We start from the raw sequence: 16,176 nt of genomic DNA on the forward strand, positions 1-16,176 counted from the left end.
CTCCCGGCTAGGATATCTTTTTTAATTTTGCCAAATACAAATAGACTAGATATTATAAATAGACTAGATATTGTAACTGTAATTCTTGCTTGATAATTGCTTTGTTATATGTAAATTTAATATGTTAAAGTTAAAACCTTCCTTTTTGAAAAAAAGAAAAGGGAAAATGCTGTAAATGTGTTTCTCTGATTGATAAATAAATGTTGATTGGCCAGTAGCCAGGCAGGAAGTATAGAATAGGTGGGATAAGGAATGAGGAGAAATCTGGGAAGTGGAAGGCTGATTCAGGAGATGTTGCCAGCTGCCAGCTGCCACCGCCACCACCATGAGAAGTAAGATGTAGAGATATCAGTAAGCCACGAGCCACATGGCAAGGTATAGATTTACAGAAATGGGTAAATTTAAGATGTAAGAACTAGGTAGCAAGAAGCCTTCCATGGCCATACAGTTTATAAGTAATATAAGTCTCTGTGTGTTTACTTGGATCTGAACAGCTGTGAAACCACAGGACTACCAGGTGGGAACACAGAAAAACTTTCCAGCTACATGCCACCACTTCACTAAAGGTGTTTATCAGCTGTAGGAGTTCCCAGGTAGAATTTTGGGGTCTCTTATACATAATATCATGTCATCTACAAACAGCAATACTTTGACTTCTTCTTTTTCAATTTGTATCCCCTTGATCTCCTTTTGTTGTCTTATTGCTCTAGCTAGAACTTTGAGTATTATATTGAATAGATATGGAGAGTGGATAGCCTTGTCTTGTTCCTGATTTCAATGGAATTGCTTTGAGTTTCTCTCCATTTAATTTTATGTTGGCTGTTGGCTTGCTGTATATTACTTTTATTTTGTTTAGGGTATGTTCTTTGTAACCATAATCTCTCTAGACTTTTATCATGAAAAGGTGTTGGATTTTGTCAAAGGCTTTGCAGCATCTAATGAGATGATCACGGTTTTTTTTTTTCTTTCAGTTTGTGAATATGGTGTATTACATTGACAGATTTTCATATGTTGAACCATCCCTGCATCTCTGGGATGAAGCCCACTTGATCATGGTGGATGGTCTTTTTTGATGTTCTTGGATTTGGTTTGGAAGTATTTTACTGAGTATTTCTGCATCAATATTCATGAGGGATATTGGTCTGTAATTCTTTTTCTTTGTTGAGTCTTAGTATGGTTTGGCTATCAGGGTGACTGTGGCCTCACAGAAAGAATTTGGCAATGTTCTTTATGTTTTTATATTGTAGAATAATTTGAGGAGTACTGGTATCAGCTCTTCTTTGAAAGTCTGGTAGAATTCTGTGCTGAAACCATCTGGCCCTGGGGTTTTCTTGTTTGGGAGACTTTAATGACTGCTTCTATTTCCTTAGAGGTTATATAGGTCTATGTAAATTGTTTCTCTGATCTTGGTTTAATTTGGGTATGTGGTATCTATCAAGAAATTTTTCCATTTTTTTTAGATTTTCCCATTTTGTGGAGTACAGGTTTTTGACCTATGACCTAGTGATTGTCTGAATTTCCTCAGTGTCTGTTGTTATGTTCCCTTTCTTTGTTTCTGATTTTGTTAATTTGGATTCTCTCTCTTCTCTTCTCTTCTCTTCTCTTCTCTTCTCTTCTCTTCTCTTCTCTTCTCTTCTCTTCTTCTCTCCTCTCCCTCTCCCTCTCCCTCTCCCTCTCCCTCTCCCCCCTCCCCCCTCTCCCTCTCCCTCTCCCTCTCCCTCTCCCTCTCCCCCCCTCCCCCCCTCCCCCCTCTCCCCCCCTCCCCCCCCCTCTCCCCCCTCTCCCCCCCTCTCCCCCCTCTCCCTCTCCCTCTCCCTCTCTGCCTTTTAGTTAGTTTGGATAAAGGTTTGTCTCTCTTGTTGATTTTCTCCAAGAACCAACTCTTTGTTTCATTGATTCTTCGTATTGTTCTCTTTGTTTCTATTTTATTGATTTCAGCCCTCAGTTTGATCATTTCTTGTCTACTCCTCTTGGGTGAGTTTGCTTCTTTTTGTTCTAGAGTTTTCAGGTGTGGTGTTAAGTTGCTAGTGTGAGATTTCTCCAACTTCTTTATGTGTGCATTTAGTGCTATGAACTTTCCTCTTAGCATCACTTTCACAGTGTCCCATATATTTGTGTATGTTGTGCATTCACTTTTATTGAATTCTAGGAAATCTTTATTCTCTTTCATTTTTGACCCAGTGGTAATTCAGTTGAGAGTTGTTCAGTTTCCATGAGTTTATAGGCTTTCTGTAGTCTGTGTTGTTGTTGTTGAATTCTAACTTTATCCCATGGTGATCTGATAAGATACAGGGGGTTATTCCAGTTTTTTTTTTTTTATATCTGTTAAGACTTGCTTTGTGACTGAGTCTGTATTCAGTTTTGGAGAAGGTTCCATGAGGTGCTGAGAAGAAGGTATATTGTTTTGTGTTTGGGTGAAATGTTCTATAGATGCCTGTTATGTCCATTTGAGACGTAACAACTGTTAATTCTGTTATTTCTCTGTTTAGTTTCTGCCTGAATGACCTGTCCACTGGTGTGAATGGGATGTTGAAGTCTCCCACAATTAATGTGTGGGGTTTAATATGCAATCTTAGCTTTAGTAATGTTTCTTTTTTAAGTATGGGTGTCCTTGTATTTGGGGCATAGATGTTCAGAACTGAGACATCATCTTGGTGAATTTTTCATTTGATGAATATGAAATGTCCTCCATCTCTTTAGATTAATTTTGGTTTGAATTCTATTTTGTTAGATATTAGGATAGCTACACCAGCTTGCTTCTTCAGTCTGTTTGATTGGCCAACCATCAGTCTTAATTTGGGTTTTGCTGATGACATTTCAGGATACTGAGTAAGTCACTTGGATTCCATCCCCTTATTTTTACAGTCAGTGAAAATTATTAGAAGTATTATAAAATTCAATTTAAATCCATAAGACATGGAAAGCTGAGTAAAGATTTATCAAGTGAGTTCCCAATAACTAAGCGCATCAAAAGGCTGGAGAGATGACTGAGTAGGAAAGATAGCTGCTCTTCCAGAGGACCCGGGTTCGGTTCCCGGCTCCCACACAAAGTGGTTCACAACCACCTGTAACTTCAACTCTAGAGAATACAACATGCTCTTCTTTACTCTGTGGGCACACAAACACTACACAGTACACAATCATACATCCATATACCACACAGCATACACTCATACACACACACACAGCATACACTCACATATACACACATGGCACACACTAATATACACACTCAAACACACACACACACCACAGCACATACTCATACACACTCACCACATAGCACACACACTCACCACATAGAGCACATACTCACATACACATGCACCACACACTCACATACACATGTACCACACACTCACATACACACCACACACTCACATAACAAACACCACACACTCACATACACATGTACCACACACTCACATACACACCACACACTCACATAACAAACACCACACACTCACATACACACATACCACACAACACATTCACATAACAAACACACCACACAGCACACACTAACATACACACACCACACATGGCACACATATACCCACACAGCACACACTTATACACACAGCATACACATAGCACACAACATACTTTCACATACACAGCACACACTCACATACATACACACACACCATACAGCACACATTCACTTATACACACCATACACTCACATACACACAGCATACACTCACATACACATACCATACAACACATACACACATCATAGCACACACACATACACACACCATATACATAGCACACATTCCCATACAACACACACACACACACACACACACACACACACACACACACACACACACACGAAATAACATCTTTAAAAACTCACTCCAGCCTGTTGTACAGGCAGAGTTACCCAGTACAGTGGTGTAATGAAGGAAGAAGGAAACGCATATTCTGGTCAACACAGTGTGGGGTTAGTGGTGCCGTGGCATAATAAATTTGTCTAGGGAAAAGAATAAAAGACGAGAATTTAAGAAAAGTCTGAAGAACATTTTGAAAAACAAACAGTGTTTGGTTGTCATAAAGAGGGCTATGGTCCCGTCCTACTGATATGTCCTTGGCTTGGGAGTATAATTATGCTGGTACTGTACCAAGGAAGACATGAAGCTGTCAAGCATTGGGAAAGAATTACAGATTTTAACACATTTAGTTGTTGCTCAAATTACTAAATGGTATTACTAATAAAAACCCTGAGCTAGATATTGGGGTAAATGCCAAAAGACCAGAGAGACCCAGGAACAAGCCACAGCCACGTCTCACCTCACCAACTCCATGAATCCTCTGACTGAAATCCTCTGAGTCCTCAGCCGAAAGGCTCCAGCCGAAAAAGCCTCTAGCTGAAAGGGACGCTTCTGCCGAAAGGCCTCTAGTTCCTGTCTCCTCAGGCCTTACATACCTTTCTCTGCCCAGCCATATCATTTCCTGTCTCAACTTTCCTAGTGCTGGGATTAAAGGTGTGTGCCACCACTGCCTGGCCTTTATATTTAATCTAATGGTTTGATCTATTCTCTGATCTTCAGGCAAATTTTATTGGGGTACACAGTATATCACCGCATTTAGTTTTATTCTGTATAAAGGATACATTTCAAATTAAGAGCATAAGCCCCTCCATTAGCTTGTGCAACTCCCGAGTGCAGACGTCAAGTCTTTGTGCTACATTCCTTGTGCATAGTTCTGCCTAGAGAATAGCTAGAATCTCAAGAAATCATTTGGATGAACAGCTGACCAGAGAAGGCTGTATCAGGTGCCTTCCTTATCCCACACTTCCCGTTAGCATCCAGAACAAAATCCACCGGACTCGGAACCTGCAGCAGCCTTGAGAAGCACGGGACAGATGCCACAATCCTGCTGGCCAGCGGTGAGCACACGGGAGGGACAGCTGCTGGTCCGCCTGAGGTGCTGTGTCGTTTGGGGGAGTCGATTCTGGCCATGCTTTGCAGAAAGTGAGAACCACAGAGCAGAAGAGGAGCGCACGGGCTGGCTGCTCAGTGACAGCCACCGACCCTGACACTCACCTCGCCGTTGGACTTGCACAGGATGGTCGTGCAGTCGGGGCTGGACCGGAACCTGTTCTGTTCCTCCCAAACAAAGTCCGTTGGTGGCTGGGCCTTTGCTTCCGACGCTGCTGCCCACACCTTTGAGAAAGCAGTTTGTTGTGACAAATGCCACTGGGTTCCACTTAGATCCACAGATGTCACAGTGTTATTTTTATTAATCTTTCTGCACAGATAGGGTTTTCAGAGTCATTAATGGGAAAGGTGTCCTTGCATTTGCCTGGGCTGGGCTGGAGCTCCTGGGTACACATGATCCTTGTACCACAGCCTCCCAAGGGCCTGGAACTGTAAAGGTAGCTGTGCTTCTAAGTTGTCTTAAAATACCATGTAACACAGTGACTGAACACGATTTAAACAAGAGTCCACTCCATGGCCTGTGGGCTGTGAGTGGCCCAGGATTGCTATGAATGCAGCCCAACTGCACACTGTAAACTTAGTGATAGACCTTTGAGGGTTTTCTCTTTGTTTTTGTTTTTTATTTTATTGTTCTCAAATGGGAACTTCATAGATGACAGGGTCTTATCTCAATGTCATGCAAAACAAACACAATACACTCTTACAACCTACTGCCAAGGACTGGACACCCCAGGTTCAGAGAAACAGACCAAGTGGAGAACCGACTGACTTAGCTCCTACTCTCCGAGGCAACAATCTCTTTGCTCATCTTTTAAGAAAGTGTTTTCTTAGTTTAGAAACTGAGGACTTTCACTCTAGGGGACAAGCCAGAACAAGACTGGATACTAAACTGAAGAACGCTGTGGAGAGCAAAATATGGGCATCTGTCCTTCCACCATAAATCACAAAAATCACATTTACTACAAAGACCAAGTATCTAAGTGGCCACTTGTGCCAAGCAAGCCACAGGCTGGTTTAGAGGGAGCTTTCCCTACAGGAACCTAGCTCTGACATCACCAGCTCACTGTGTCCCCAGCTCCTGGTATCCCCAACTCACCAAATTATTATCCCATGGTATTCCCTGCTCATGAAGTTCCACTCAAGGTAGTTCTGACTCATAGTTTTTCCTAGTTCCTGATATTCCTGACTGATAGTATTCCCAACATACTGATATATTCTCAGTTCATGGTATTCCCAGCTCACAGTATTCACAGATTATGGCATCCCCAAAACTCACTGTATTTTCAGCTCACAGTATTCCAAGATCATGGTATTCCCAATTCACCATATTCTTGCTCCTGATAGTCTCAGCTCATGATACTCCCAGCTCCTGGCCTAGCTTAAGGTATTCCCAGCTCATAGTATTCCCAGCTCCCTGTATTCCCAGATCATGGTTTTCCTAACTCATCATATTTTTAGCTCATGCCATTCCAAACTCACAGTATTCCCATATCATCACAGTCTTAGCTCCTGGCATTCTCAGTTCACAATGTTCTCAGCTTCCGGTAGTCCCAGATCATGATATTTCAAACTTACTATATTTACCAGATCACAGCATCCTCAGCTCCTGGAATTCTCAGCTTGCCATATTCTCACACTGTTATATTCCCAGTCCAAGGCATTCCTAACTAATCCTATCCCCAGCTCATGATATTCCGAACTGGCTCTGTTTTAGATCATGGGATTCCTAGCTCTTGGTTTTACCGGCTCACAGTATTCCCAACTCATTGTATTCCCAAGTCCTAGTCAAATCTTGGCATTCCCAGCATATAGTACTCCCGATGTATTGTTGTTTTAGCTCATGGAATTCCTAACTCACTGTGTCCTTAACCCACTGTATTCCCAGCTCACAGTTTACCCAGATCATGGTATTCCCAACTCAACTTATTCTCAGCCCCTGGCATTCCTACATTCTCAATTCACTGTATCTTCAACACATGGTATTTCCAATTCTAGGTATTCCCAGCCCAAGGGATTCTCACTAACTGTATTCTCAGGTCATGGTATTTCTAGCTTAAGGCATTTCTAGTTCCTGATATTCTCGGCTCATGGTACTCCCAGACTGTATTATTTCCAGTTCAAAGTATTCCCAGGACATTGTATCTCATCATTGTCTCCAACCCATACTATTCACACATCATTGTATTCTCCTCTCCTGGTATTGTTCCCAGCTCATGGTGTTTCCAGTGCACAGCATTCCTAGCTGATGGTATTCCTAGTTCCTGTTACTCCAAGTTTATGATGGTTCCAGATCATACTCACTGTCACTGTGGAACCGGCCTGCATGGTGATGTTGGCGGGGAACCGGTACAAGGAAACAGCATGTCCATCCACGTTCTGTTGGAGGATGTGGTTTCCGATTTCCACTTCTTTGTCCACAGAAGAGTTGACGAGCCTCACGAACAAACCCTTGATGTTGACATCAGCTATTTTAATGTCTGCAAGAGAACTAGAAAACAAGAAATATACGGTGAGTTTGGATAGAAATGTCTTTGGCACATAGGAAGAACTCAGTAATATGGCACCTGCCTGTAACCTCAGCACTCAGAACACAGAGGCAGGAGAATCACAAGTTCAAGGTCAGTCTAGTCTGTATAGCAAGTTCCAAGGTAGCTCAGGCCTCATGAGAGCCCCAAAATGAAATAAAGCCCAATAATGACTAGATAAACTATGACTGGGACTTGTGGCTTTTTAAAAATGATTTATTTGTATTTTGTGTGTATGGGTGTTTTGCTTGCATGCGTATCTGTGTACTACATGCATATAGTACTCATAGAGGCCAGAAAGGGGCACTGGATCACCTGAACTAGAGTTACAGACAGTAGCAAGCTGCCAGGTAGGTCAGGGAAACTGAACTAGGACCTCAGGAGGAGCAGTTCAGTGCTCTTAACCACTGAGTCATCTCTCCAGCCCCCAGAACTTGTGTATTCTGCAACCTAGGAAAAACGGCCTGACCTATTGGTTCTGATCATTATCAGAGCAGTAATATTATCCATTTTACACAAAACAAAGGAAACCTAAAATGTGCTTAGGTGCCAGGGTGTAAGTGTTACAGGAAAATGTGATTATGGTTTTCTCTATTTCCTACTCTCAACAGAAGCCACTGTGACATCGAACATTCAAAAGGAAATCAAGGGGCTGGAGAGATGGCTCATTGGCTAAGAGCACTTACTGTTCTTTCAGAGGACCTGGGTTTGGTTTCTAGAACACACATGACAACTCACAAGCGCCAATAACTCCAGTTCCAGGGGGTCTGATGCCCTCTTCTGGCCTCCAAACACACCATATGCACACACATGGCGCACAGTCCTATGTGCAGGCACACACACATACGCATAAAAGTAAGTCAGTCTTAAACTACGGACGTCAAAAGTTGAAGCACACAGTTCTTTCTGGGTAAAGTGAACATGAAGATGAATAGCCACTGTGCATTCAAAAGCAATTCTGAAACGTGGCATTCTATACACATGCAATGGCGTTTGTGCTTCTGATCTGTATTGAGACTGCAGCATGCTGTAAGGCCTGTGTTAGTCACTTACACTTCCGCATTTTTCAGAGTGTCACATGAAGGTCATGACTTCCCTGTGGTGAATTAGAAACAGCATCAATATTTCTCAACTGATTTCAATAATTCACACTGTTTACACCCACCAGCATGTGCACATCTGCCTCATAGAGACCTCAGAACTTACATGGTCTTTTCTTCCTTCTCCTCTGTGTGTTAGCATTTATGGCTCTGACTGATTTGTAGTCGCATCTTTTTTTCTCATATTTCAAATCCCGGGGTCCTGTGACATCATTCTCATCTTACTGGTACTGAACTCTGTGTGGGATGGTTTTATTTTCTTAAAGGTTTATATTTATGTGCACATATAGTTGCCTGTGTCAGTTTATGTGCATCATGTGCATGTAGGAGGCCATGGAGGCCGGAAGAGGCACCAGATCCCCCGGAGCTGGAGTTACAGGCAGCTGCTAGCTGCACCAGGGTGCTGGGGACCAAACTCGGGTCCTCCACAGGAACATCCAGGGCTCCTCACCACCGGCCCATCCCTCCAGCCCAGTTTTATTTTATTTTTATTTTATTTTATTTTATTTTATTTTGGTTTTTCGAGACAGGGTTTCTCTTGTGTAGCTTTGCGCCTTTCCTGGAACTCACTTGGTAGCCCAGGCTAGCCTCAAACTCACAGAGATCCGCCTGGCTCTGCCTCCCGAGTGCTGGGATTAAAGGCATGCGCCACCACCGCCCGGCCCCAGTTTTATTTTTTATAGAACACATTTTTGCTTCTCAGATTTCCTTTGTCTTACCTCATTTATCTGACAATTGTTTTTAAGCAGGTGAACAGGCTGGCCATTTCTTTGTAGCAGATATAATCAAATATTTGTAGTTCCTTTTTAAAAATCTTGTATGGTCAAGTGAAATTTTATTATTCTCCTAAACTCTGTTTCTGTGCACATATAAAAGATACATTTGCTTGTCTGGAACAAAATGTTGTTCGTGCCAGGGAACCTGACTCACTCTCCTTTTGATATGAAACCAAATGCTACAAGAGAAGGCTTCACCCAGCACATGGAAATTCTGAGGCAGCCGTTCATCCGCTGTCTCAGCCCTCAGTAGCTGTCCTTTCTCTTCCTCGAAAGCCTTCGCATTTGTCCTTCTAGGACAGACCTTGAGACTTGTGCTTGTAATCTGTGGTGGGCGGAGCGTGGAGGCTGATGTGCCCATCTTCCTGTCCCCAGCTTTTGTACACACTTGATTTGTAAGGACACTGGGAAAACACAAGGCTATGCCAACAGGAGATGAATGTCACATCCCTTTCCTTAAGCATGGCTGTGTGTAGAGTCCGGTTCCTGATAGCGCCATGTTGCTTTTTGGCTTTCTGGTCTCTGTCACTCAGTGACTTGCTCTCAGTTCCTCTGACTGTATGTAACAGTCTCAATGATGTTACAAGTGGCATCCAATTTTGTAATTGGGTGTGCATGGGGTGGGCAGTACTGTCTGGTGCAGCAGGGACAGACTTCCACCAGGGTGGTGTGCTCACTCTGCACTGGAGTCCTCTGGGGGCAGGAGGAGCTTTGCAGCCTCACCAGTTGTAGTAGAGAACACATGTCCATGCACCAATTGTGGCTGGGGCCCATCTCAGTCCTGAGCTTGCCCTTCTGACTCCAAACCTACAGAAGTAGGAAACCCCTTGGGGACACTACTCAGCTTTAGTTGGCAATTTGACACAGTGTAGGGTCAACTGAGAGCAAAGTCTTGATTGAGGAATTACCTGTGGGCATGTCTAGGGGTATTTTCTTGATTGTTAATTCATGTAGGAGGGCTCAGACCACTGTGGGTGGCATCATTCCTCGGGGAAATGGTCCTAGGCTATCTAGGAGAGTCAGGTAGGCATGAGCCAGAATGAGCCGGCAAGCAGAGTTCCTCCAGGGTCCCTGCTTGCATTCTTGCTCCAACACCTGTCAAGGATGGATTCTGACCTGGAAGTATAAGCCAGATGAACTTTTCCTCCCCTGATCTGCTTGGTCAGAGTGTTTTATCCCAGTAACAGACAGCAAACTCTATCAAAGGTAGAGTTGGAGGATGGACAGGAAGGTCGCCCCTTAGAGTCATCTGCTTACCCCTAAAGTGAAGGAATAAGGTTGGCAGGGCTCAGATACAGGGGGTGCTCACACACATGACTAGAGAAAGTTCTAATGGCCTCTGCACTTCATGTTCTGTTTGCCTACAAATTTTTCTTTTTTTCCCTGTTGGCAAATATTAAAGTGATCCCCAGAGATGGTGGATGGCTGTGGAAAAGAAACAGCAGCCTTGACTGAAAATGTCCCAACTGTGACAGAACAAGAGGAATGGATATTCTACCCGACTCGACACAGCTGAGAACATAACAAACACAAATGTTCCTGAAGATATTGGGGTATTGATCCATGGCAAGTGGCGATGCCCAACAGACAGGGAAACAACGTATTAAGCTTACAAACGTCTCCAAGGAGAGGGGGCCACACAGAACCAGCAGGTTCTCTGACAGGGTTAGGATCTAGGGAGGTCAAGACAGCTGAATATCACAGGCAGAGTAGCAGGCAGCAGAGAACTCCCTGCACAGAGGGAGCCCTGGGAGCTTTCGGTCTTCCGTGGACTCAGGGCTTGTTCGGCTCAGATGTGAACAAAACTCCCCAAGGCTGAAGGAAAAGACACTTGAAATGATTGGCAGGGGAAGCACCAAGAGTGCCTGTTCTCACCAGCCAGGATGAAACCCTTCTAACCCTGGAGCGTTGCATACAGTCCCCAGAAGAGTCTTGGGACAGCATTGGGGAATGTTGGTTTACATAAATAAAATAACAGCATTAGAAAAATGTGGCACAATTCCAAGTAGCCTAATATATGTTTGAAAGGGAGATCTGAAGACGTAATTAATTAAACTTTTTCAAATTAAAATATCATAAGGAGGTTCAACAATATTTTAAGTATAAAAAAATATTTTAAAGTTAGATCAAGGTACATCCTATCCAACCCTCACCAAAGCAGTGATGGGGCTGGGAGAGGCTCAGTTGGTAAAGTGACTGTGGTCCTGGTACAAGGATCTGAGTCCCAGCCCCAGAACCCAAGCAAAAAGCTGGGCATGGTAGTGCACAGGTAATCCTGCATTGGAGAGGCAAAGACAGGTGGATCTCTGCGGTTCACCAGCCAGCCAGCCCAGCCTACGGAGCAAGCTGCAGGAAAAGAGAGACCCTGTCTATGCTTTAGAATCACCATGGGATGAAAAATATTACTAGATGTTCTCCCACCCCCAATCCCACCCCTACCGCCAATAAGATATCCCATCTCAAAAACAACAACAACAACAAAAACCAAGGTGGATGTCTCCTGTGAAAAATACCCAAACCTCCACATACACACGTGAGAGTGTGCCTGTGTGTGTGTGTGTGTGTGTGTGTGTGTGTGTGTGAGCACACATACACATACACACAGAGTTGTATTTAGAAGTATTAAAAAGTCTTTCTATACTTTTGCCTTAACCACCACTTTTACCATGATAGACACTGAATGATATTAATAGAATGTTTCCAGGTGGCGAAACACATACTTAGGTTTCCTCCATCATCAGTTAAATGGCATAGAGGGCCCGAGCGACTGGAAACATGGCATAAGGGGAACTGGACAGGCTGCTTATCTGGTTCCTTGGGCTCTCAGACACCCTGTCTACATGCTTTGTGTTATCAACTTTTCACAGCTCAGTCCTGTTCACAGTGAGCACAGCAGGGTTCAGAAAACGGACGGAGCTTGCTCCTTTTAGTCCCAATAACAACTTTCTTCCTGGTCAATTCTTTTATAGAAATTGACAATCATAAAAATGGATCATTTTTATGTAAAATTCACTGTGTTCTTGTATTGAACTCAACAGCCTAGTAGAAGAAAAAAACTAAATCCACTGGAATGATTATCTAGCAATAAAAGGCCTGTGTGTGAGTGAGTGGGCTGACACTCTATGACCTGTGCGTTATCATGTTCTCTGGAACCTTTGGAATATTTACATCCTGTGGTTGTCCCCTAGAAACTTTTATCAGCTGTTTCTAGTTGTTCAGAACACGGATGGTTATAGTTCAGGGAATTCTCAGGGGTTTTGGTAGTAAACAAATAAATCCAATAATAGCTCCAAGCCCTGCTTTTCACTGGTCGATGGCCTCAGCAGAAGATGGGAAGTTATTCAAATGTGTACCTGGATGTAAACTGGCCAACTTCTTCAAGAATCACAGAAAGGTGCTTGCTCACATCCTCGGTTTGGGATGAATATGCGGTGAGTCTCTTTGAGTCTCCAAACAAAGAAAGGAAATAATCCTCTCCATCCCCCAGAAGGAATGTACTGGAGTCAAAGCTCAGTAGGGTCGGTTTCTTTGGAGTCATGTAGCTTGTGCCTTTCAAAGAAATTGGACAAGCAAATGAGACAGACATATAAATAGACACCAAAAGATCCAAGGGCATTATCTTTGCTCCTATGTTTACAGAACTGTGTTTCTTGTATAGGCTTTACTGCCCCTGTCAAGCTCAGTGAGAATTAGAAGCCTGGTGGAGGTCTATAAAATAGTGAGTATTTTCAATGATACTCTCACTTCCTAGAGGTCACTTAGTGTCTCACTTGTTCAGGGATAGAGTGGCACTGTTAGAAACTGTGCAGCCATCTTGGCTCTGGCATCCTTGGGGAGGTCACATGCCTTGCTCCCTCTCATGAGTATGCGGGTGTTTAACTGATTATTTAGCACTAGAAACCACTGTATTCATGAGTACACAATGAATCTGTGAATTTGGGTATTATAAATACAAATATAGTCTTATTCTATTTAATGCCTGCTATACTGCCCAAATTAAAACCCTACCTTGTGTAACACTACCTTCTGCAAGGGAAAATGAGGACTAGAGGTAAATCATGTCTTTAGCTGGTACTGAGAAAATGATACCTATCATAGAGTAAGGGTCTTCCTTATGTGACCCTGGGCCCAGAACCATCAAAGCATAAAAACAACTCAGATTTTGCTTTAGATTCTTGTATCTTTAACAAAACAAAGAAAGGTGAGCTATAGAAAGGAACAGATAATAGTTTTTTGTTGTAGTGATAGGGTTGTGCCTAGGGCCTCAGGCATACTAAGCACATCTTGAATCACCAAGCTGTATCAACAGCCCTGATGACTAAAGAGGGTTCCTCAAAGGATTTTATTGAGAAGAAACACTAGAATTTAATTAGCACTGGCATCCCAGTGGGCAATAAATCTTTTTTTTTTTTTTTTTTTGGTTTTTCGAGACAGGGTTTCTCTGTGTAGCTTAGGGCCTTTCCTGGAACTCACTTGGTAGCCCAGGCTGGCCTCGAACTCACAAAGATCCGCCTGCCTCTGCCTCCCGAGTGCTGGGATTAAAGGCGTGCGCCACCAACGCCCGGCCAAATCTTTCTGTTCCTTTGGAAAGGGTAGTCCACATCCTCCCTCACAGCCTGTCCTGAGGTACGGATGCTTGTGTTTGCAAAGAAAAGAAGGCACTAACCAAGCACTGTTGCTAGTTCCCTGAGGACCACAGACGGCATTGGACTAGTACAACATGTCCAGTGTATCCAGGCCTGAATTATCTGCAGAAGAATCTGTGGCAGCTCAAGACAAAGACTACACCCCAACCTACCTCTTGCCATGCAAAGTGAGGCCACTGTGCTTTGATCCCATTATCAGGGGATTTTGCAGTTTAACCCAAACACAGAGCAAACACAATGGTCTGCAGAGCACCAGTGAGGGCAACTTTTCCTTCTTAGGTCTAAAGCTTGTGTTTGCATATTGAACACTCTGCATATTGGTCAAGGATTAAAGGCAGCAAGAATTTAGCAAGTATCTCTGGATGATTCATCTTAGTCACAAAAACGACGCTTACTGTGATCATTATGAGAGCCATTCACAACTGTATGTAACCTCATGCTGAAGCCTAGGAAAATACCAGAAATAAACAGAATATAGAGGAGAACCAGCCAGACTGTAAATTTCCATAGAGTAGAGGGAGCGAAGCATCCCACAGTCACAGACACACAAGTCAAACGTAGATTATTCTAGAAGGAGCTTACAGGTAGGCTAAGGGCTGCACATGTTGGCTATGTCCCAAGCTTAGCAGTGCTCTGTGAAGCTGGCTTTTTAATCTCTACTCTGCAGGTGTGGAACAGCAGAGCCAGGGCTGCTAAATCCCTTCCCTCCTCACTCTGTGGGAGGGCAGAACAGAGCCAGTCCTGTTCACCAGGACAGCCTCACCTAATCATGAGGAGCAGCACACCTCCACAGCACACCTGGCTCAGTTCTCTGCTGGTACCACAGTGTACCCACCCAATTTCCGCTCTTTGTGTTCTCTTTGTTGCGCATCTTCTCTCTGCTGCTTCATCTCCTGTAATATTCCCCTTTTGATGTCCTTTCTGTATGTGAGCCTTGAGTCTACTGAAGGCTCAAAAGAAGATATTGCTTATCCTTTCTGTCAGTATTCTCCAAGTGGCCCTTACTGCTGTATAGACACTGGACATTTTAACTCTGGCCCTCAATGCATCTCCAGGCATCTTAACCACAGGGATGGAGAAGACATTGCTTAGTCCTTACAGCAATGTTCATCAGAAGGATCCTTGGAACTATACATTGGAAATTTGAGTTCTCCATCAATTCTAGAACATGTTAACAACTGACCCACAGATCATCTTGGTAGCTCTAGGCATCTTGATCTTTCTAGCAGCATCTAGTGAAGGGTCCTTAGGAATACACATGGCAAGTTTTAGCTCTCTACCAATTCTAGAACATGCTAACAATAGACCCATAAGCCATCATGGTAGCTGCAGACTTCTTCCTTAGGGAAATGTTGTATTTGGGCACCTGCATTTACATGTATTTCAGATCTACAGCCAAAGATTCTTGACCCCAGTCAACCTATTCTGCGTGTGATCCTAACACTGAGAAACAAATATCACTAGGAACAAATGATAATAACACATCCCTCAGGCAAGGAGGCAAAGAAAGAGCCAACCAGAACATGCTGTGGGGCCAGTCTCAGATGCTCTTACGTACTCTGCTTTCCCAGGTTGGTGTCTCCTCGGGAGAAGCTCAGGATGGTAGATTTAGAAGTCAATCGTCCTGCTGATGATAAGGTTAGACCACTAGTTTGAGCACTAATGATCTGGTAGATGTTGAGCGGTATTTCATGGGAAAATGACTGTGACAATGGTATTGGTGTGCTATCCACATCTGCTGTCTTCGGGAAAAAATGGACTGAAGATGGCTGTTTTGCTGGAGTTATAGTCCCAAATTTCTCTTCTCTTCTGTGTGCAAAACAATAATGAACAAAGTAAGAAAATTAAAATGTCTGAGAACAGGAAGCTCAAGATATTACCCAGAATTCTACTTGCTAAATATTACACAGTTAACAGAAGAACCTGGCATCCCAAACTGGCTCTAACTATGTAAACTGACATTATTGACCTTGTCTCATTGTATATTTCATTTTTAAGTTAAAGATCAACAGATTCTATTGTTGATGGTTTTGAAATTAAAATTCTATAATAATCAGTATAATGCCTGAAGTCAGGGATTTTAGGATTTTTTTCTTAGCTTTTCAATACATTTCTTTTACTCAAATCAAGACATGAGTATTTCTCTTTCCATTAGTGCACAAAAGAACTTAATGCCTATTCAC

The 16,176-nt window shown here is 43.1% G+C and overlaps 1 protein-coding gene across 14 annotated transcripts in view; it reads right to left on the minus strand.

Annotated features, from left to right (window-relative positions):
* The window catches only part of Lmntd1 (lamin tail domain containing 1), a 220,304-nt gene that overhangs the window by 15,528 nt on the left and 188,600 nt on the right, over positions 1-16,176 (minus strand). For 10 of the 14 annotated variants that reach the window (XM_076568296.1, XM_042274318.2, XM_076568301.1 and 7 more), the window contains 4 exons: positions 15,552-15,802; positions 12,701-12,896; positions 7,248-7,434; positions 5,052-5,171 (listed from right to left, as the gene is read on the minus strand). In XM_076568296.1, the coding sequence (XP_076424411.1) occupies positions 5,052-5,171; positions 7,248-7,434; positions 12,701-12,896; positions 15,552-15,802 (754 nt within the window). The remainder of the gene's footprint in view (positions 1-5,051; positions 5,172-7,247; positions 7,435-12,700; positions 12,897-15,551; positions 15,803-16,176) is intronic. The other 4 variants (XM_076568300.1, XM_076568298.1, XM_076568305.1 and 1 more) reach the window with 1 other exon arrangement.

This window comes from Peromyscus maniculatus, chromosome 3, assembly GCF_049852395.1.
Source record: "Peromyscus maniculatus bairdii isolate BWxNUB_F1_BW_parent chromosome 3, HU_Pman_BW_mat_3.1, whole genome shotgun sequence".
Lineage (NCBI taxonomy): Eukaryota > Metazoa > Chordata > Mammalia > Rodentia > Cricetidae > Peromyscus > Peromyscus maniculatus.